At 42.3% G+C, this 23,210-nt stretch overlaps 1 protein-coding gene across 1 annotated transcript in view; it reads left to right on the plus strand.

Annotated features, from left to right (window-relative positions):
• Positions 1–23,210, plus strand: part of MAGI1 (membrane associated guanylate kinase, WW and PDZ domain containing 1) — a 496,147-nt gene that overhangs the window by 457,188 nt on the left and 15,749 nt on the right. Inside the window, exons 14-17 of the mRNA XM_065408270.1 lie at positions 5,693–5,909; positions 15,027–15,118; positions 16,818–17,010; positions 19,605–19,898. Coding sequence (XP_065264342.1) covers positions 5,693–5,909; positions 15,027–15,118; positions 16,818–17,010; positions 19,605–19,898 — 796 coding nt within the window. The remainder of the gene's footprint in view (positions 1–5,692; positions 5,910–15,026; positions 15,119–16,817; positions 17,011–19,604; positions 19,899–23,210) is intronic.

Below are 23,210 nucleotides of genomic sequence, written 5' to 3' on the forward strand. Positions count from 1 at the left end.
GCCAGCCTCTTTCTGTTAGGAGGAGAAATGGATGATATAAGTCAGGTGTTTCTTTGGCACAATCTCGTTCGTTTACAACGTATGTCCACGAAGTCCTGTTTCCCTGAACACAGTAGGAAAAAAACAATATCAGGCCGTTTCCATGCTCACCATTTCCAAGCCTGCTTTTCCAGCAAGTCCTGTGCCCGAAGGGCTCTGCCTTTGCTCTCTCTCTCTCGGGCATAGGCGCCGCCTCTGTTGGTGCTCCGGGGCTGGCGGCCCCCCCAATCAGCTCCTTCCCCTCCCCCCAACGCCTCCCGCCCGCCGGCGACCCCGCCAATCAGTGCCTCTCCCCCCTCCCAGCGCCTCCCGCCCGCCGCGATCGGCATGCAGGAGGTACTGGGGGGGAGGAGCGAGGGTGGGGCGTGCTTGGGGGAGTGTGGAATGAGATGGAGCAGGGGTGGGAAGAGGCAGGGCGGGGGTGGGAAGGGGTGGGGCCTTGGGGGAAGGGGTGGAGTGGGGGCGGGGCCTGGAGAAGAGCCGGGGGTAGGGCACCTCCCGGCACATTAGAAAGTCGTCACCGCTGCTCTCAGGGCCACGTTCCCCACCACTTCCCTCGCTGTCTGCTGGTCCCGGCCTTGCCACGTAGCTACTGCCTTAGGTGGTGGCTTCTGTTGTTTCAGCAGTCACATTTAGCTTGAAGGAATGGTGCTTAGTACATCCAGGTCTGTGTTTGGTGGCAGTTAACGCCTTCCAGCATGACACTACTCTGTGAGATACTTACAATCCTATTTCCTCGCCCTAGTTTTGCAGTATAATTGCTCCACACTACCTTGAATGTATAGTTTTCCTTTTCTTCCTTTAATCATCGCACAGCTTTTTGCAAGGGATGGTGCAGTGTACTGTATCAACACATGAGCTTTCTCAGGTGACTAGCGCTGTATTAACATTGCAGCCTCGTTGAAGGCTGGCTCGACCCTGAGCTTCATGGCAAATAGAGTGATTGTGGCTGGAAATGGTATTGCATAAGGCTGAAAAATGAGCCCAGAATGCAGGCATGTGTATAACTACAAGAAGCCATGTTCAGAATGGCTCTACCTACTGTTTAATCGCTAAACTAGGACAGTAACTAACTTCTTGTTATTCATTTTTACCAGTGGTCTAAGTAAAAACAGTACAGTCAGAGGAGTTTGCAGCACTTACATTGCAAACATAGGGAGGGGAAAATCTGATTGTAACTGGGATACATGTGGGTGAATAATCGGTCAAAGGGAGGTCACTTTTAGAATAATAGAATCATAGGGCTAGAAGGAACCGCAAGGGTCATCTAGTCTAATCCCCTGCCAAGATGCAGAATTTGTTGTGTCTAAACCATCCAAGGAAGATGACTATCCGGCCTCTTTTTGAAAAACCTCCAGTGAAGGAGCTTCAACGACTTCCCTAGGCAGTTTGTTCCATTGTCCTACTGTTCTGACAGTTAGGAAGTTTTTCCTGAGATTTAATCTAAACCTGCTATGCTGTCGTTTGAACCCACTGCCTCTTGTCCTGCCCTCTGTGGCAAGAGAGAACAACTTTTCTCCATATTTTTTATGGTATCCTTTCAAGTATTAGAAGACAACTATCATGTCCCCTCCTTAATCTCTTTTCCAAACTAAACATACCCAGTTCCTTCGGACTTTGCTCATATGGTTTGCATTCCATCCCTTTGATCATCTTTGTCTCTCGCCTCTGGATCCTTTCCAGTTTCTCTACATCCTTTCTATACATTGGTGACCAAAATTGGACACAGTACTCCAGCCGAGGCCTAACCAGCTTGGAGTAGAGCAGTACTATCGCATCCTGTGAATTGCGTGCATGCATCTCTTAATGCAACCCAAAATTTCATTTGTGCTCTTTATCCAGCAACAGCAAACAGTGCTAAAGATGGCAGAAATACTTTGCTGTAGTGATTGGTGCTTCTTGGTTAAGATATGCTCCACTACACAGTTATGTCGACTAAGCTGCCTTACATCGACCTAACTCTGTAAGCGTCTACACTAAAATGTCGCTCCCGCCGATATAACTCACCCACTATACCAACTTAATAAATCCACCTCCACAAGAGGCATAGAATCAATGTAGATGTAGTTAGATCAGTGCAGTGTGAGTGACTCTGCATTGCTTACATGGACTGTCGCTGCCTTTCAGAAGCTGTCCCACAATGCTCCACACTGACAGTAAAATCAGCGCTAGCGCTCCTGGTGAGTGCATCCACCACCAATACAAGGAGCAAAGCATAGACACACACAAGCAATGTAATTACTGCAGCGGCTGTATGCCGGTGTAAGTTGGGTCCATTTAATTTTGTAGTGGAGACATGCCCTCAGTCTATCAACACGAGTGAAATAGTTCAGTTAGATCCCTTCAGAATTTTCAGCATCGCTGATGTGGTAAACACCTGCATTGTTTGAAAATAGGGTTGTCTCCAAATGTTTGTTAATCTGTCATGGCATATTTGTGGCTGATTGGGTGACCTTAATTGTCCATTTCCAGACTTTTTATTTCTGTTTTATTTTAAAGAGCACCCTGAACTTAGAGATTCCTGGCTTTCTAAAGTTGTTTTGTCGTTGCAGAAGGACTTTTCCTTCTTACACAATTGGTGTACATTTACAGGAGTAACTCCAGCTTAATGAAGGAGTTGCGGGGGGGGAGGGGTGTTGTTTTTTTGCTTCCTTGCTTGTTTGTTTTGCTTAGGACATACAGAAAGTTTCAGTTAGATCCAAAATACAGATTAGAACTCTAGAATTGAATGCTAGTTTTAAATTGTTTACATTTCTCACATAATAAGTGAAATGAGATTTTTTTTAACTTCCTCATCTAAAGAAAAGATTATTATCCAGGTAGATAGTATTAGTGCCTTGTTCTTGTGTTTACAAGTGTTACCTAAGACTTGAATACAATTTTCTGTTGTAGTCCCTATTATCAAGGTTCTTTAAATCAGCTATATTCAATCACACTGGCTTGAAACCTGGTATACTGTGCTCACAAGGTGCTTTTGTTGTTTAATTATTTGCCACAAAATAAAACAACAGCCACAACAACAACAAAAAACATGCGGCAAAAATGACATTTTTACTTATAAAACTGTTGTTTAAGGAGTGGGCATCCACAGCTCAGAGGCTGTTTGCAGAGCTCTGTCTTAAAATGGCTTACTTTAAAACCTGGGATTTTGTAGGCAAGTAAGGCTGTATGTGAATTAGCTTCTTTCGCCACTTAGAAAAAGGGGGAAAAAATGTTTGAAATTGGTTAGGGTATTTGTGTTTGAAAACTGGTTGCTGGGCAGTCACAGCAGGCATGCGCCGTTGAAAATGACTTTAAAGTATACAGTTAATTTAATATTCACGTCAATGGAGACATCAGTTAAAGCAGGGGGTCTCAAACTTCATTGCACCGCGACCCACCTTCTGAAAACAATAATGACTACTACATGACCCCAGGAGGGGGGACCGAAGCCTGAGCCTGCCCGAGCCCCGCTGCCGCAGGCAGGGGGGCCAAAGCCAAAACCCGAGCCCCATCACCCAGGGCTGGAACCCTTGGGCTTCGGCCCCAGGCAGTGGGGCTCCAGCTTTGGCTTCGGCCCTGGGCCCCAGCAAGTCTAATGTCAGCCCTGGTGACCCCCGTGCCTCTGTTTCCCCCCCCATCCCGGGTCTCTGTCTTGCTTGTTTATATTGCAAGCTCCTGGAAGCCCTGGTTTCTTTGACAATGTATCTGTACACCACCGAAAGCCAGGAGGCCTTGATCTTGCTTCAGGACTCTGTGTGCTGCTGTCTTGCAAATAATGACAGTGGGATGGTCCCACACCCTGGACAGTATCAGTGTAATTTGGGTGGTTCTTTACAGACATGGGCTACAGTGCTATGCATATTGGGGGTGCGCTGAAGGCACGTCTTTGTTTTGCTTTGTTTGTAAAGTGAATTTATAGGGTCTGATCCAGTGCTTACTTTGTGCCAGGGCTGAGCCCCGGCCCCTCTGGGCCTGGCCGTTCAGAGCCCCGGCCCCTCTGGGCCTGGCCGTTCAGAGCCCCGGCCCCTCTGGGCCTGGGCAGTTCAGAGCCCCGGCCCCTCTGGGCCTGGGCAGTTCAGAGCCCCGGCCCCTCTGGGCCTGGCCATTCATAGCCCCGGCACCTCTGGGCTTGGGCAGTTCATAGCCCCGGCACCTCTGGGCTTGCTGCATCAGTTATGAATGTAAAAAAATTGCTTGAGCCCCGGCACCTCTTTTATTACAAATTAAGCCCTGGTCTGAGCCAAAGGCCCTTTAAAGCCAATGTGGGTCTTTCTATTAACTTCAATGGGCTTTGGATCAAGCCCTTGGTGCCTAGAAGAGAAACCAGATAAATATCATTAGAAATTGAAGGAGTCTGGTTAGCTATAAAAGAAGCATACAAGACAGACAATGGCATTGCATGTTTCCTACATTGGTGCACCAATGTGCTTTAAAGTTGCACTTCTAGATGAGAATATAGTTCAGTTCCCATGACCTTTTCGTCTTTGATCTCTCTGGTGAAACCTTTCATAGGAATTAAACATAAATAGGAATTAATCTTTCACAGAATTAAAAGTGAAAATTGGCTTTACCTTTTAATGTGAGATTTGACATTTGCTAATCAATTAACAGCAACAAGGCCCTTTTGTAATGTGGAAACAAGAGAATACAGTGAGCATTGTTTTAAACATATTTACTGTAGGGTGACCAGATGTCCTGATTTTATAGGGACAGTCCTGGTTTTTGGGTCTTTTTCTTATATAGGCTCCTATTACCCCCCACTCCCTGTCCCGATTTTTCACATTTGCTGTTTGGTCACTCTAATTTACTGTCCATTCTTGGTAACTTTTCAGAAACATTTTTACTGCATATTTAGTAGCATGAATTCTTGCAATGCAAATGGGACTCTTGTTAATTTGCATACATTATGGTAGCCAATTATGTGAATGTGAGTTAAGGACAACATACTCAATGTAGCTAAATATTGACAAGACAGGTCTTTTGACATGCTGGGTAGACTGAGCCTTGAATTTAAGTAGAAACATTTTTCTTTGTTTTAATATACCTGCTTAAAAGTAAATATTTTTAGGTAATGTTAAGGCTCTAATGTGAGACTTGAACCTCATAGCATTACATCTTAATTTCCTTGAACTCTGTTCCCAACCAACTCATTATGACTTGAGGATTGCAAAGATCTGTGAATGAGGTGTGATTTCGCATATCATGGTCTGTAATGCCTACATCCAGTAGCAGTTAAGAATGGCTTTTCACTCTGAGTGCTGATTTTTTTTGTCCTTGTTTTTGTGGGTTTATGTTAAACCCTTAAAGTTATCTGAATACAGATATTTGTAGTTTAACACAGAGGGGGAAAAAGATATTGAAACTGGTATCCTATAATGAAATTTTGATTTGTTTTGTGGTGAGACATAGAAGGCTGGATGTTTTTTGTGATTAATAGCTTTCCATTTTACATACTACTTCTGCCAGTCTGTCTGTCAAAGTGTGTCTCGGGGAAATTTTCTGCACTCAGCATTAACTGGAAATGATGGCCACCAAAATGTGATGTATATATTTATTTGTATGCCTGCAGAAACAATGAACAAAGAAGGGGGGGAAAGAATGACGGAAAACACCCACTCAGAGACCAATAACCTTCTGTTCTTTCTCTTTCCACTTGCTTTCTTACGTCCAGCAACCACTTGAAAGGAAAGACAGCCAAAACAGTTCCCAGCATAGCGTCTCTAGCCACCACAGCACGCACACTGCTTCACCCATCCATACCACTCAGGTGCTTCCCGACTACCCTGCCACTGAAGCACCAGCTGTGGAGCAGCCGGACAACTCTGGACAGAAAAAGCCAGATCCATTCAAAATCTGGGCCCAGTCCAGGAGCATGTATGAAAGCCGACGTGAGTATTGAACAGGTGTGGTTGCTAAGGCTACAGCTCTGGCAGCCACTCTTTATGATTTTCATCTATAGGAATTGAATCTCTTAAATTGTTATTGGAAAATATAGGGCTTTGAATTAAATTGATATGGGTAAATGAAATGCTGGGAAAAAGCTGCGAAGATCAGCAAATTATGTCTAGTTTATGTTAACAAAGAATCAATTTTGTCTTGGATGAAGAATGAGCTTTTATTGCCTCCGATAAGTGGGTTTAGACCATAACGCTGTTCAAAACCCAGTAAAATATTTTAAATATTGAGGTCCTTCTTTTCATCCCTTTTTTATTTATTTTCAAATCAGGCATTAAAGAGACTTTCAAAGACGTGAAGCAGAGTTAGTTGCCCAGCTGCCCCTGAAAATATCTCCAAGTTCTCATAGCAAGTTAATGCTGCTTGGTTATGTAGCTTAGACAAATTCAAATTACTGATTTACAAATAACAGGTTTCTCATTCTAACGGCTACTTAAGAAAATTTTATTCAGGTTGAGTTTGAGATTGGTTGGGTACACACAGAGACCTAAAAATCTTAATCAAGAACCAAAACCATCCACAAATGAAAAATACAGAGCATTAAATAGAAGTAAAGTGCAAAGCAATCCACAGAGTTGACATATGCACATCATGGACATGAAAACAGAGACAGGGTAGTGGCAGTGACAGTTTTGGCTGTTGCCTATTATGTCATTCCAATGAAGCTACCAGAAAACATACATGCATCAATTTTGATACACATTTTTTACACATTAACGTATCTGTTACTATATGTAATTAAGCCTTTGTCTTTTGCCTTATGGGGCCTTCCAAGGGATCATAACTGATGGTCTGATTATTGACACAGTTATTTGCATCAGTGCACTTGTGAATAATTCCAATGCCTCAACCTGGTTAGCCGCACAGGTACATGTTGCTCAACCCACTTCACACACACACACACACACACACACACACACACACACACACACACACACACACACACACACACACACACACACACACACACACCAAATTCCATTAAGATTTCATTATTTTGTTCCCTCCGATTAACTTGTTTTTGACAAAAATAACGAGGAGTCCTTGTGGCACCTTAGAGACTAACAAATTTATTTGGGAATAAGCTTTCGTGGGCTAAAACCCACTTCATCAGATGCATGGAGTGGAACATACAGTCGGGAGGTATAAATACACAGCATATGAAAAGATGGGAATTGCCTTACCAAGTGGGGGATCAGTGCAAACGAGCCAATTCAATGAAGGTGGACGCGGGCTATTCTCAACAGTTGACAAGAAGGGGTGGAAATCATTTTTGTAGTGCTAATGAGGCCCATATAAACAAGGTGGCCCATTTCAAAATAAATTTGTTAGTCTCTAAGGTGCCACAAGGACTCCTCGTTGTTTTTGCTGATACAGACCAACACGGCTACCCCTCTGAAATTTGTTTATGACAAAAACTCTTATTGCTTTTACTGTAGGTCACTTAATTATGCTTAAGACTTATGCCTCCTATGCTAACAAACCTATACCTGCTAGGCCTCAGCCTGATGCCAAGCCTATCTTAATGTTAATTTTTTTTGTATGTTTTCCTACTTGCATTTCAACTATATTCGCATCAGTCACAGCAAATTACACACACACACACACACATACATATGAGTAAGCTTATATTGTAACCTTGGTAGGATCAGGTCAGGTGTCACAGGTCAACAGTTACTATAAAAGGGAGCTACAATCAGTGAAAGAAAAATTTGTTTGCCAAAACTCAGGTGAAATGCATTCCCATCTCACTCCTGGTGGGCGGGAATACTGCTGAGCTGTTCTGTCTTTACCAGCATATACTACCCTAACAATACACAAAACCAAATGCATGCAGTAAGTGCATTTATTTTAATTATTAATACATGCACTCGGCTAATAGTTGAGCAGGGTTTGACTCCGCTCCAAGAGTATAAAATTGGTTTCAATTGGTTCCTTCTCTGCAATGAAAATAAACATGTTTGCCTCGTTTTAATCACAATGCCTAAGAGAGAAGAACCTCTAAAAACTTCTCAGAGCAATATTTAAAGCATAGTAGGCATACTTTCAGACAATAGTATTCTTTTAATTAGGGACAAGAGAGCTTGAAACAGTTTGTGCCAAAGGAGCACATTCTAGTTTTTGTTTTTATTTATGTAAAGGATGATCTTCTTGCACAAAATCTTCATAACATGCAAAATGTAAGTTTTTACGGACAATAGAAAATGTACATTACCCCAGAACGTACAGCAGTTGGGTTGGTTTTTCCACCAATTGAATCATTTTTAAATCTTATGGCATGCCAAAAAAACCACAAAAAACAAATCATGAGTGACAGGTTTCTTGGCTGCAGAAGTATCTCTCCGGATTGGATGCCTCAGCAATGTGTCTTCGTGCTTTTGTGCTTCTCTGTCTTTCTCTCTTTCCCTTCTAAGGATCTGACATAGTTTTTCTGGTTCTGCAGGCCTGGTTCTTTCCATGGGCCAGATAGCCCTCTTCTTGGCCCACTTGAACAGTGGGACCCTAGGTGATTGAAATTACCTCAATGAGTATTCAAGAGATCATTAGGAAGGAGGGGTAAGGTGGTTTTCCAATCCTGCAGGGGTAGAAGCCACCCTGTAGGGGCACTAGCCAGCCTAGCCTGGCTGCATTGGCCCCCCTCTTCTCCCTGCAGCATGGCTGCATTGGGAACTGTGCTGTCATTGTCTTTGACCCCCGGCAGCTTTTTAGATCATTTGTCATTAACTGCGGAGCTCATACTAATTAGTCATTAGTATTAGCTCAGCAGCATTAACACCTGCCTCCAGGCTGAAATCTGAGGCCGAGCAGGGTAAGTCCCCTGCCCCTCCCTGTCCACCTGCAAATGGATGCAAGGAATGCTACCCTCATTCATGCACTCATTCCAGCATGGCCGTGGGTATTTTCCAGTTTTGTTCTTCCATCTGTGTAACAGGAGGGGACAACACAAGCCTTTCAGAGGCCAGTCCTCATCTCTCTCCATCGGCTTGTTTCTGAGGTTCCCTCCTTGTTTGTTCTAGAATTCCCTTTTCCCCCTTTCTTCCTTCTGAGAGTCCTTTCTGTACATGCGGCCTCCTGTCCCCCCCATCATACCCTTCCAGCTTCCATCCTTAAGTTCTTTGTTGGTCACAAACACTCATCCTGATGGCTCCTTGAGGCACTCAGATACTATGGTAAGGAGAGCCATAGAAATACTCTGTTATGTACGTAAAATAATCCAGTCAACCCAAGGTGACAGCTTTCACCTAAAAATCTTAATTAGTTCCTTGGAACTTAATTAGTTCCGGGGAACTGCGACTCTGTTTAATACATATATGGACTAATGTTCTTATGTGAAGCCCGCTTTACTCTCACTGACACTGGATATGGGTGATGAGTGCTCTGCTCCCAATTCAACAAAGCTTAACTTCAGATACTAAAGCCAATGGGGCTATTCATATGCTTGAAGTTAAGGCTGAGCTTAAGTGCTTCGTTGCATCATGGCCCAAAGACAGGGCACTTTGGATAGGGTGACCAGATGTCCCGATTTTATAGGGACAATCCTGATATTCAGGGCTTTTTCTTATATAAGCACCTATTACCCCACCCCCGTCCCGATTTTTCACATATGCTATCTGGTCACCCTAACTTTGGAGGATCAAGCCCTTAAAGAATGGAGAGTGAAGGAGTGAGTCCTGAAACCAGATCATTTAGTGGTGGTAATATTTTACCACTTACTTTTGCTAAGTTTTAGCAGCATGATCTCCTTTATGATTAAAACTCATTACTGCTAATGGGAGTTGTGTGTGTATATGAGGGGAGAATGTACCTTGAGTTTGAAAAATGGATCCTTTCCAAGATCCAGAAATTATATGGGTAGAGAGCATTCAGTGGATGGAGGAGTAATTGAAGGGTTATCAGTGTCACAATTCTAACATCTTACGCCTTTTTATTGAAAATATATTTTTATAATATGCTTTTTATATTGCAATTTATTATTAAACTTCCTTGAAGATTAGCACAATCTGTTGTCACATTTTTCTCATGTGGCCTGATTGCTTTGCAAAATACCATATCCTACATATGGCCATCTGTCAAAACAGCAGTGACAAAATGAATTAATCTGAATTGCAGATGTGTTAATGAATCTCTTTGAAGGACTTAAACGTTTAATTAAAAGTAAAGCAGAAGACTATAGAATAATCTTAAAGCTTTTAAAATATTCTACTTATCTTTAGTATTTGAATTTTGTTTTCAGGCACATAATGTATAATTTTTTTTTCGAAATCTGATTAAAAAGAAAAAACAAAGCTGACACAGTAGGTAGCATTCACTCGGCAGCAATTGAATAAAAAAATATTAGCACAATAATATCAAATTGTACACCTCCCCCTCTATAAAACAATACACTCAGGAAATTGCCAACTGTCTTATGATCAGACTGGCTTTAAAGACAATAGTCTAGTAAAAGGGCCTTCTGTAGGGCTATGTTCTCTGTCATTATATTAATATGAAACAAACAGTTACATTCATACACTTGGACACACAGATGTGCCCATACCCTTAGAGAATGTCTTGTTTAAAAGGATCTTAATATTTACAGCATGCTGTATGAACAGAAACGGCTGCAGAGAAGGTCTGTTTACAAAGCTGATTCGTGGGTGCACTTTGCTAATGGACATCTGTCACAAACGTAGTCCCTTGATAAGCAAGGTACTGAAGCACTTGACTGACTTTAAGCACATGAGTAGCAGTATTCTTGCCAACCCCAAGCGTTCTAAAGTAACAAGTGTTTGGGGTTTTGTTTTTTAAAATAAACAGTATCTTTTGGGTTCTTTTTGTCTGTCTTCTGGTTTGAGGAAGCACCCAGGTCATGTTTTCAAGCTATTTTCCTTCACCGGGGCACTAGAAAATTAATGGGGGGGAAACTCTGAGATTATAATGTAATCACTGTAAAACTGGGGCTTTAAGAAGAATATAAAGTATCATGAGATTGGCATCAAATCACAGTAGTTTTCAACACTGCAATAGTCCTATTGGCTTCAATGGGATTACTTATGTATTGAAAGTTAGGTATATACTTAAGTCACCTTGCTGAATCAGGGCCTTAAAACTTTTGTGCCTAGCCGAGTACATCATCATTACTAAGGGTGTTGACTCCTAGATGATCCAATTGATTCTGCCAGGTATATTTGCATGTCCCTCATTTTGTTTAAGTCGTTGTTGCAATGGACAATAGATTTTTACCCAACGTGAAAGGATAGAGGTTAGAGCTTACAGAGTAACACTTAATTAAAATGAACTCTAATAAAGCACCAGTGTATGAAAATGTTTTCAGTGTTCATTTTCATATGTTTATAGTCTCTTCTAATGCTGGAGATTAGATTTATATCCTGTAGAAATTGAATACAGGAGCTGTCTCATGACAGTGGACATTGTGTTATGTGAGCTGTAAAGGTGTTTTGTAAAAATCTGTTTTTAAAGTATTTCCAGACAGATGTGTACATTGTGACAAAAACTAGTATTCAGATATATCAGATTCAATAGACCAGCAGGTTCTGCTTTAATCCATAGCAGCTATGACCTTTGCAATAATACATGTGAAAGCCTAACTGAATCCATATCAGTCAAAAGTAAATTAAAATGAATTTAACAAGAAAGGGGATACATTAAGCTTTGCAAAATTGTAAAATTAATATTGCAGCTATGTCACCTTCGCCTGCATCTGGACTGAGCAAGGGTGAGAGAGAGAGAGAAATCAATTCCACGAATTTTGGAGAATGTAAGGATGAGCTGAGAACTTTATTTCTGTCTTGTCTTTCTTCTTGTTTGGTGTTCTTGCTACTCTGTGCTTGGGAACAACTCATCACCAAGGGAGGCGATGGTTTAGCTCTCCATTGGCAAGCAGCAGATATTAGATATTTGTGTTAAAACCACACACTCTCTGGTCGTGCTCCATGCACCTACCCTGCCATATCTCGTTGCTCTGAATGGAGTCACTCTAAGCTGCTGGTTCAATTCCTTCTCATAATCCCTACACAACTCTTTTTACAACTTTGTCAGTGTTACTCAAAATGGTTGCCCTTAAAAGGAGACTTTAGCCATCTGAGCTAATGCTAAGGTCACTACTTTAGAAACACACTGGGGAATGAAGGCAGGGCTGTGAGACCGAAGCCTCACAAATGTATCCCGCAGGTCCTCACTGTTAAAATTTAAGAGTTAAAGGCCCAAAGAAACATTTGATTTTGTTTTAATTTGTAAGGAAAATGGTTTATCCTAAACCGTAAGGAGAGGACTGGGGTCAATTCTCCAAAACATAATTGCACTGTGTGTTAAAGTCGTACATTAAGTACGGTATATTAAGCCAGCGAGATGGACAGTTTTTTGTTAGCAGTCTGGACTATGCCAGTAAAAAATCTAATTGGCAAGCTGATGCCAGAAGCTGTAAAAGGAGTTCTGTTTCTTTTGTATCCATCGTGTGTGTGTGTCTGTGTGTGTCTGTGTGTGTGTGTGGTGGTGGTGTTTCATCTTCCTTTGGTCCTTTAAGATCTGTCACAGTGAATGCATTATGGAAATGTGCTAGATACACTTCAGTTTTAGACTCAGTGTTTCACTGCTCTGATGTGAAGCTCTAATTAAAGCCCAGCCTTACATTACCCGTGCTGGCCATTAATAGAGTAGACTCTATTTGAACGAGGAACATAAGGCAACAGTTGGTGACACTGTAGGTTGATAAATGTGAACATATTAAGAGATACTGAGAAAATGGGCCCATGCTGAAGATCTCTGTGGAAGCCATTTTGTTTCTGACAGGCAGGGCATGCACTCTAATTGGCTTGGCCAGTCTCTGCCAAAAAGCTTGAGAAAAATTGGAGAGAATCTTTCGTATGTGTCTGTGTTTTTCATGCCTGGATTAACAAAGACAGTGACAAACACCAATCAATTTATTGTCTAAATTCTGTTGTTATACAGAATGTCCTTCATAGAGCAAATAGCCTTCAGCCAGCTATTCTTAACTAATCAAAATTACTGACTTCCAGCATGTTTGTAGCCTTATTATTCTGTAATTATATGTACAGGAAAATTAGGTTATAGCTTAGAGTGAGATGATACATATAGGTCTAAAGCTTAATTTATTACCACAAAGCAGCTAAAATGAGACAATATTGTGTAAAAAGAAGGTGTAGAAATCATTGGCTGTAAAATGGTGTGAATGGAAATGTCAATTCACACGTCTATGACTTATGTTCACCTGTTCATTTCATTTCCCCTCTTCCAGTCTATGTATTCATATTACATTTTCAATATATTGTTGAGTCTTTGAAAGAGATAATATTCTAGGTAATCTGAAGCCTAAGCAAAAAAACACCATTTGATTAGAACCAACCCGTTTTGTACAACAGACACAGACAGCATAAAATGCAGTAAGAGCCCAACCCAAACCCTACTGAAGCCAAGGAAAAGATTCTCATTGACTTCAAGAGGCTTTGGCCACCGCCCTAAATGAAGACAACAAACGGTTCCCCTCCTCTTAGATATTGAATCCAGCTTTAGTTTGATTATAAAAGTGCATCCTGCATATATGTATGTATTTATACAATTAATTTTATATTAGATATAATTATAGACTGTTAATAAAATGAATCATTTTTGTAACAGTAAAGTTGAATAGCTCAAAAGAGGAAAATTGAAAGTGATTTCTTTACTAAAGATATAGACAGTTGGTCTATGAAGGAATAATCCTATTATAAATTAGCGGGAGTATATTACAATATTAATCTATGTTATAGTTACTAACCAATAAATATTAAATGAACCTGAAGTTGTCTTCTGATATCATTTAATGATAGCAATTAATTTCACATTTAAATCAAAAAGAAGGAAGAAAGCATGAATAACTTAATATAAAGCATCTTTGTTCAACTGCACTTCAAGGTTACTACTTCAGTGTATGTAATATTCATTGTAGAAGTGTCGGTGGTTTTCCATACTAATGAGTAGTCGTAGTTGGCTTCTTCTGCATTTCCAGCTGTCTTTGTCTGGTTTACAGTTTTATATCATTTTAAATATAGAGGGTCACATCTGTAGCTGCTGTAAATCAGCTACCTTATTTTTCTGTTGTACACCAACTGAGGATCTGACCCAAGGTTATTTAAAGCATTGTCAGCAGATCAGATCAGGTAAGAAACTGTGCTGTAGAAAAGCTAAGTATGACTGCAGAAGTCATAATACAGACCTCTTGTTCCTTTTTTCTCTTACAAAAACAAAAGCAATGGTATCATGGAGTTATTCTCTATTGTAGATAATCGCTTAGCAGTGACAGAAGTGTATTTACCAATGATTTGTAAAAGAGTCTGGGATTTATTACTGATTGTCATATTAGTGAATTCTAATATCACAATGCTAAGAAAACAGTGATTCACAATTGGCTGCCTGCTATTAAAATAGAAACCCTCAGATTCCTAGCAGTACTTTACAAATTAAACCTATGAACGTTTTTAGTTATACCTTGAAGTCTGGAAACATCTGATTGGATGTTCCCAAACACGGAGCCTCGTTAAAAAGCACGAGTGCCAGAACAGCACAGCTAATAAATACAGCAGGCCTAGTCACCACCTCCTGCAGTCAAACCAAGAGAAGGAGGCTGAGGGAGAAAGCCCCACAAGTTGGATCAAGTTCCATAGGTATGTAATTTGAGCATTGATTGGGGAACTCTTTTGGAATGAGTTTGCTTTCATCCGAAGGCTCACGGTGATGCAGGTACTGTACATCATTGTTTAGTTCATCGTTGCAAAGTGGCTTCAATCTGTTTTGCCCTGCAAAGCCCACTTGTGCCATCCTTACTCATGGTGAGCTATATCTGACCACATGAGCTGTCAGTGGGGCAGCATATGTAATAGGGTGCTATTCGCTGTGAGTGAGGAAGCCGCAACTGGACTGTTAGTTCATCTCCTATCTCAAAGTTTTATCACTTCTAGTAGTACAAAATTGAGAAGTCTCAGGGGGACTTGGGTGTAAATCTGTGCTTTTCTTATTAGAAGTAACAATAATTTCCTTTCCTCCTTTTCCTTCAGTTCCAGATTATCAAGAACAGGATATCTTTCTATGGCGAAAGGAAACGGGCTTTGGGTTTAGGATTCTAGGTGGAAATGAGCCTGGAGAACCCGTAAGTGCTTTTTAAAATGTGGATTTATGTTAACCAGTGTTACCTTCCAGAATCACTGCAAAAACACATGCAGTGCTGTGCAAACAGCATCTCTGTTAAAATGAGAGATGGGCCTAAGCTAACACCACACATCCAAACACCTCTAAAATTTGAGGGGAGCTCTGAACTTCACTGTTGGTCCTTATCTGTATTCCAGGCCAAACCAAACCCCTAGATTTATCCACCCACCCCCATGCGCCTTGATCGAGAAAAATCTTCCAATATGGTTTCTGTTATTGTTGTATTTGCCCTTTGAGCAGTCTTCCCGCACCCGCAAACACCCACATTCTCTGGGCCTCTTAAACATGAATCTAGTACCCGTGAAAGGGGCCAGACTAAGAGCACCTAATGCTCTTGTGTATTCACTGAGCAGGTCACACGTAGAAAGTGGCAATATAAATGTCTGTATTCTGTCCTGTCACATATATGCCCATTTATGGAGCATGATTTTTCTCTAATGCCAGAGTAAACGCGGAATAACTCCCCATGAGCTCAGTAAGGCTAAACTGAAATTGGTGTGCATGAGAGAGGACTCAGGCTCAAGGACTCCAGGGACAGGTCAGAGGATAATTCAGTCTCAGTTGACCTCTTGGCTTTCCTGGCAGGACTGACCATACTATTTATCATCTTTCTATTGTATTATAGAGCATTTTTATAAAGCATGTGTCGTGGAAAAAGTCACCCACGCATTGATTTTAGTTCACAGACTCAAGCCTGAGGCCCGTTTATTTGCAACACATACCAGCGCGCTGGGGTAGCAGTCTGAAACCTACTTCCTCGATCCAAAGTACAATTTGCCTTTTTAAAGCCGAAAACCGCAATCATATTACACGTTACACGTCATTTATCAGAATTGGGGAGTTAGGGTCTTTCTGCTCTTCCCGGCACCCCTGTTGCAATCTTCCCAGAACAGGGTGCAAATTGAGTAGAGGGGTTCTTGGTGGTTTCCGATACAGTCAACAACTTTCATCACATGGGGTGCCTATTACTTAAATGTTCCGAGCAGGGTACAATTGCTTAATGGGGTTTACACAATTAGGGGATACATAAAGCATGACTTCTTGGGATGATATATTACTGGATGCTTACTGCTTCACACAAGCGGTTATTATATTTCACCAGCCATAAACACACACGCTATTATTACTGCTGCTGGGGTTTTTCCATTCCCCTTTCCCCGGCCCCCTCCCACCTCTGGTTATGACCCTTGACCGAGACTGGCAAAAGCATAACACTCAGTTTGGTTTAGGCCTGCTTTTTGTAGGGCAGATCCGCAGGCCGGTTAATTTCCTCACACATGTCTCTCAAAGTGCGTTATCAGTAGAGGTTGAGGGATCTGATACAAAGTTATGGTATAGTAATAGTAGAAACAGAATATGCCAGTAGTTTTTATGATGATTTCATGACGTGGACAGGTGTCTACTAACACCTGGACTGTTACTTACTAGAGGCCACTGTACAGAACAGCTGACACATGTTACTGTCTTTTGGATGCTGTTGATTTGGGTCACACTCATGGACCGAGGCTCCAGATCTCATTACCGCTCTCCTGTGATTTCCAGCTGTCTGTCTGATTGGTGGCTACATGCTCATTCAACATCTCTCTCTCTCTCTCTCTCTCTCTCTCTCTCTCTCTCTCTCGTTTTTTTTAATTCATCAGATTTACATTGGTCACATTGTACCAGTGGGCGCTGCTGATGCCGACGGTCGTCTGAGATCTGGAGATGAACTGATCTGTGTGGACGGAACACCTGTTGTCGGAAAATCTCACCAGCTTGTAGTCCAGCTTATGCAACAGGCTGCCAAGCAAGGTCATGTCAATCTAACTGTAAGGCGCAAAGTGGTATACACAGGTATGTTGCCATGTGACCGGGTGGGCACAGCTCTTATTATTTTCCATCTGTGTCCAGTGATCTGCTTGCTAACGATCAAAAGCTCCGTCTCATAATATTCTTGCAAAAATGGGAATAACGATATGGACGCAGATATTATTTCACCCTTTGTGTTGATTTTTATTTTATTTTATATTTTGGTTGTTCAAATATTGTTTAAATATAGGTTTCTTTCTGGTTAAACATGTATCAAGATTCTGTTTGTAAGCAGCCTGGGCCTCTTCAGTCCTTGTTCAGGTTTCTGTTAAAGCCGTTCACGAACACTAATCGTTGTTGTTGTCATTACTTATATGTGTTATGGTAGCTTCATGATGCTCAAACACCCAGTAAGAGACTGTCCCTGCCCTGAGGAACTTACAATCTAAATAGACAAGACAGAAAGGGGCAGAGGGGAGGGACAGAGGCCCAGAGAGGGAAAATCACTTGCTCATGGTCACACGCAGGACTGCCATACAGGTCTCCAGAGGCCCAATTCCCTAGCCCTTGGACCATGTTTCCTCTCAGGACATCCCTTCAGTTCTGTCCGTGAGAGACCGTTGAAGACTGATGCAAAGTAGAGTTGTTTGAAACTCTTCTCTGCTTTTTCATTTTGTAAGCACCATATTCAAAAGCCAGGGTGTTCTCACATTGATCCAAGGTGAAAATATAACCATTCCCGCCACTGAACATGGCTTGGGTGAGGGGAAAAACAGAGGCAAGAACAAAACATTGTTTTGTTGTTCTCGTAAATCTGTAAAAATGCGGCGTTGTCAAAGAAAATGACAATGCAGCTAGCGAGCTCGTGATGAATGATAGTTGATTTATGTATCACTCCTGTTGACTGGTAGCACTGAGATTTTGCTCCATCTGCACCCAAATTTCAGGGAGTTTAGGTTTGGTATTTTGGTCTAGGGCCATTTCTAGACAGAGAAGATGTGAAATAGACCTTCAAGGTGAGGTGTCAGCAGAAGAATAGGGAGTGAGGTATTTTAAGCTTAAAGGAGCATCAAAGTAACCTTCAGATTGAGAAATAAACACACACAAGTAGTTAAGACTGTCACAGCCTCTCTAAAACTGCCCCTTGTTCTTATACATTGAACCACAGATGGGCTTCTTGCAGGCAATGTGAAATATGTGCTTATTTCTTAACTAATACTTTCAACAATGTAGTACAAGTGGAGCATAAATTATTTGCTATAACAGCCTACAGCACTAGAGTAAATACTGTGGTGTTTGTTTGACATTACCATTGTAGATCCTGTAAGAGAGGATTGGTTTTATAGAGGTGGGGATTTTTTGTTAATTTTTTAAATCCAGGCTAGAAACTGGCATAAAAAGATTTAGATTATATTGTGTCTGAGCTTTTGGTTCCCTACTGCTCCCCTTACCCTTGGGTCAAGAGGGTTTGAGATTGTTAGTCTAGGATTTGCACAGGGTGATGTTTGCATTTTTGCCTTTATATCCAATACTTGTGCAGTGCCTTTGTCTTGGTCTCTTGATGGGTAACGACGTTCAAAAGCGCATTTTTCTGTCTGGGTATATTTGTTAAGATGTTGTTTAATGATCATTAGCTTTTGTTGTAACACCGCCTACGACTTCTGTTGTTCATGATCTGTACGGTTGTAGTGCCTAGACTACATCCTTGTTGTACGAGGCACTATATAAACATGCAACCGTGAGATGATCCCATCACAAAGCGCTTACTTTGTGCTCTTTCAATATTACTATTCAGTATTATGCACTGGAAATAAGTGTGTGTTAGCAAGACTCTAAAGCCTGGTCTAGACTTCAGCTACGTGACTAATGTCGCTGAAGTCGACGTACTTAGATCTACTCACCGCGGTGTCTTCACTGCAGTAAGTCGACTGCTGACGCTTCCCCGTCAACTCCGCCTGCGCCTCTCGCTCCAGTGGAGTACCTGAGTCGACGGGAGAGCGCTCAGCGGTCGATTTATCGCGTCTTCACTAGATGCCATAAATCGATCCCTGCTGGATCTATCGCTCCGGAGGTAAGTGTAGACATGCCCTAACTTAACCCTACCTATGGGGGTTGCTTTATAATATACAAGTGGTGCAATCTAGGTAGTTAGTGATACTTAACCCTGCATTTTCTCTTGGGCCTGGAATGAGTACAAAGGTGCTCCAGTTTAACTAAATGTGTAGCAGGTGGTATTTAACAGGGACAAGCTGAACCAATGTAAACCAGATTTAAAATGGTGTAGAGCATCCACACACACAAAGTTGCACTGGTTTAACTCAGTGCAACATCACTCCTTTAGTTAAATCGGTGCAACTTCTCTGTGAAGACAAGACCTTAGTTGTGCTACTGCACCCACAAGCAAGCATTTGCACGCCTGCCACGCGTGTGTGTTTTCCATCTTGTTTCAAACTGGTGGTGGCAGCTGATAATGACTGACTACAAGATGCAAAGTAAATATTTCCAGTCATCCGCTCACAGTAAAATAGACCTGTTCTGCCATTTATCATAGGCATGTGTTTCTGTCGCCGAACATTTGTAATACTAAAAACAGTGTTCTCTGTAGACAGTTCAGTGAGACTCCTGCATTTCTTCTGCAGTTCCAAAAGCAGAGAACGAAGTCCCTTCTCCAGCCTCTTCACACCACAGCAGCAACCAGCCAGCTTCCCTGACGGAGGAAAAGCGGACCCCGCAGGGAAGCCAGAACTCCTTAAACACTGTGAGCTCGGGCAGCGGCAGCACCAGCGGCATTGGCAGTGGCGGGGGCGGGGGAAGCGGCGTGGTCAGCACAGTGGTGCAGCCGTACGACGTCGAAATCCGCCGGGGAGAAAATGAAGGCTTTGGCTTTGTGATTGTGTCCTCAGTTAGCAGGCCCGAGGCAGGGACAACTTTTGGTAAGTCCTGGGAATTGTCCAAGCACCTCTAATGAGACAAGAGTTTGAATGCCGTGGTGCGGTCAAGAGTAGCTAGGATCTAAATAATTTAAAATTCATGAACAAGCCTTGATTTGTGTAATTAATAACTTCATTGAATGCTGAGCATTAGTAGGTGTTTGCCTCCTGGGTTTTGCTCAACAGTGAATTAAAAACCACAGATGGCTATTGTAAACAGCCCCACCACCAGTGCCAAAGACTGGCACTCCTTGAGTGCACTCCAGAGCTAGTTTGCAGTGGTGTGTTAACCACATGCCCTGGGTTGGATTGTGCTGTCCATCAAATAGCAGGGGGAACCTGTGAAGAAGGGGCACATGATATTGCAGGATGGAAATAACTGAATGATTGAAATTTTGCCCCCTGTTGTCAGTGGAGATTCAGTTCATTTAAAAATAGCAACTGTTACACTGATTAGCTTTTCTTTCGGGTTCGTAGGGATGCTCTTGGCTCACCATAGGGGGATGAGCAAGCCGATATCTGGAAACTGCTAAAATGTTAGTGGTCGCCATAAAATCAAAAAGATAGCTCATCTCCTTAAGCTCCCGCTGCCTCCTTCTCCCAAACACACACTTCATTTGAATAGTGGGAAATGAGCAGCTGACATGACTCTGTCTGTATGCTGCTTTACTGAATTTGGTCACCTGTGCTTTCTTAAGAGAGCCCAGTGTGGTACGTGGGTCAGTGTAGGTGCACCTGCATGCATCTCTGAAGAACCCCTTCCGAGCCGTTTGATTCTTGCCAGGAAGATGTAATTCTTTCTGCATAGCTAAAGAGGGGTATTTTTGAAACAACCATTAACTAAAGCAATGACAGAGAGTGGGGGATGGCATTTGGGTGGAGATGTAGGAATGGAAGGAAGGTTGTGATGGAAATGAATACCCTGCATGAGGCCAGGGGCAATATTGGCTTCTGTACTCAGGGGAGTATAGAAACTACCCACCTCTGCGTGTGCACTCCCAGGACACATCCCCCAAAAAAGACTAGGAGGGGAAAAGAGGAGGCAGAGCGGTAGCTCTACTCCTTCCACACTACCCTGTGTAGCAGGTTGGGCACACCAGGCCAAGTAGACTGCACCATCCTGTGCAACCTGCAATGTTCCCCAGGTGCACTGGCGAGCTTGGAGAAGAAGTGCCTCTCGCTGGCTTTATCTGTACTAGCCTTTTCTCCCTAAAATTTCCCACCATTGCTATCACGGGTGAGAGCACTAGCATAGTGATGGTGCTCTACCTACCACGCCTTCGAGAGCAGTCGTTCTTAGCATTGGTAGAGCTGCAACAGGGGAAATTTTAGGGGGAAAAGAAGAGTCGTGAAGACAGTGTCTCAGGTACAGTCCGCCCCCAAGCTTCTGCTGGAGGAGGGCAGCCCCATGCGTCCCTCAGTACCTCAGTACTGCAGTTTGGGCCTAGGCATTTGTATACCAAAGCACAATGATCTATTCAAGTGTAAACTGAATATGGAGAGAGATTTTATGTACTTGAAAGTATTTAAAATAGATATGGTAAAATAGATATTACTAGATGTGAGATATACTGTGCTTTTTTCTCTGTAAAGAAACTTTGTCATGATGTAAAAGGTTGTTTACTTGAACCAGAAATGTTAGCTAAATGAAAGCTGCTGTTATATAATTTCTGTAGGGTTTCCACAGTGATATGTTTTGACCTTTGACTGTTTTTCCTTGAATTTTTGAGTACATTGAACTTTTTCCTAATATTCTGCATGAGATGCTTGTCCTGAGCTATGCAGTGCTTGCCTCGTACCTGTAGTTTCTCACATGGGTGGTCTTTAGAGATGGGCCAAACTGATTCAACAACTTCCCTGGTCACCTGAGCATGGGTCCGTCATCTATGATCTGTAAATAGGGTAGATTGAAAATGAATTTCTGATTTTGATGCCCACAAAACATCCACTGAAATGAGCAGTCCAATGATGGTCTGTATGAGAGAGGAATTTGCTCACTATTGAGAAATAATAATTCTTACTGCTGGTGAGGAGCGTGCATTTCCCACCTTGTCATATCCCCGTTTTTTAGCCCTTTCTTCTTTATGGTCTTTTTGGTACTGTAACCCATGTAGCAGCGTATATCTCTAAAACTACTAATAAAATAAATGATTACAGCATATACACAGAACTGCCTTTTGGGGATGAATGTATTCCGGATACAGAGTTCTCACTGCGTGCCTCACAATCTCATGCTCCACTTATCATGTGTTGCATGTCTGGGCTTGTCTGCAGTTTCAGGAAGCTAGATGGTTGGTTTGACCTGAGTTCTGTCTCCTCTAGCCCCAATTCTGCAAGATGTTGAGCATCCTCCAGTCACATTGATTTCAGTGGTGCTCAGCCCCGTACAAAGTGATTGTGTGCGGTGGGAAGACGTTTCTGAGTCTGTAATGCATTCCTCACAAAATGCTCTTGCTGTGTATCTCTCTTAGATATTTGGATTGTTCTGCCTGTGGTTTTAGAGCTATTTAAATCAGGAATGCCTCATTTCCCCCTCTCCTCCCCCTCCTCCACCCACAACCCTATGCCCTTTAAGATCATAAAATGGGAAGAGTTAACAAATGGTTATGAGGAGGTTGGTGGTACCGAGCAGGTCAGGTATGTCAGTCTTGGCCCATCTCTAGTGGTCCTGCGCCTTGCCTAGTGCTTCCTTTGTTCACTATGGAAGAAACAACGTCTTATTGCTTACCCGTGCAGCATTGATAGACTAGATCTCTGTGGTTAAAAGGGGAGTCACACTCCTTACTAGGCATAGAGTGATTATCTTTCTAAATTGAGAAAGAACAAAACATTGGCAGAAGCTTGAACAGCAGCTGGCTGAGATAAAGACGAGAGATGCTGACTGATGTAATCTACAAGCAGCAAGGTTGAGCTTTCTACCAGCAGTTTGAAGGTTGCAGTACAAAAATAAAACCTCAGTCCGGTTATTTTTGGACTGTTGAGTGCAGTTATAGACTCTAAAAATCCCACCATTTGCAACCAAATGACGGGTCAGAGTTTTGGTGGATTAGCTATCTAACTATAGGGGCTGGTCTACACCTCGGGGGGGGGAAATCGATCTAAGATACGCAACTTCAGCTACGCTATTCGCATAGCTGAAGTCGAAGTATCTTAGTTCGACTTACCTGGCCGTCCTCACGGCGGCAAGTCGACCGCCGCGGCTCCCCGGTCGACTCCGCGTATTCCTCCTGCCGAAGTGGAGTACGGGCGTCGATTCGGGGATCGATTTATCGTGTCTAGACGAGATGCGATAAATCGATCCCCGATAGATAGATT

This window comes from Emys orbicularis, chromosome 7, assembly GCF_028017835.1.
Source record: "Emys orbicularis isolate rEmyOrb1 chromosome 7, rEmyOrb1.hap1, whole genome shotgun sequence".
Lineage (NCBI taxonomy): Eukaryota > Metazoa > Chordata > Testudines > Emydidae > Emys > Emys orbicularis.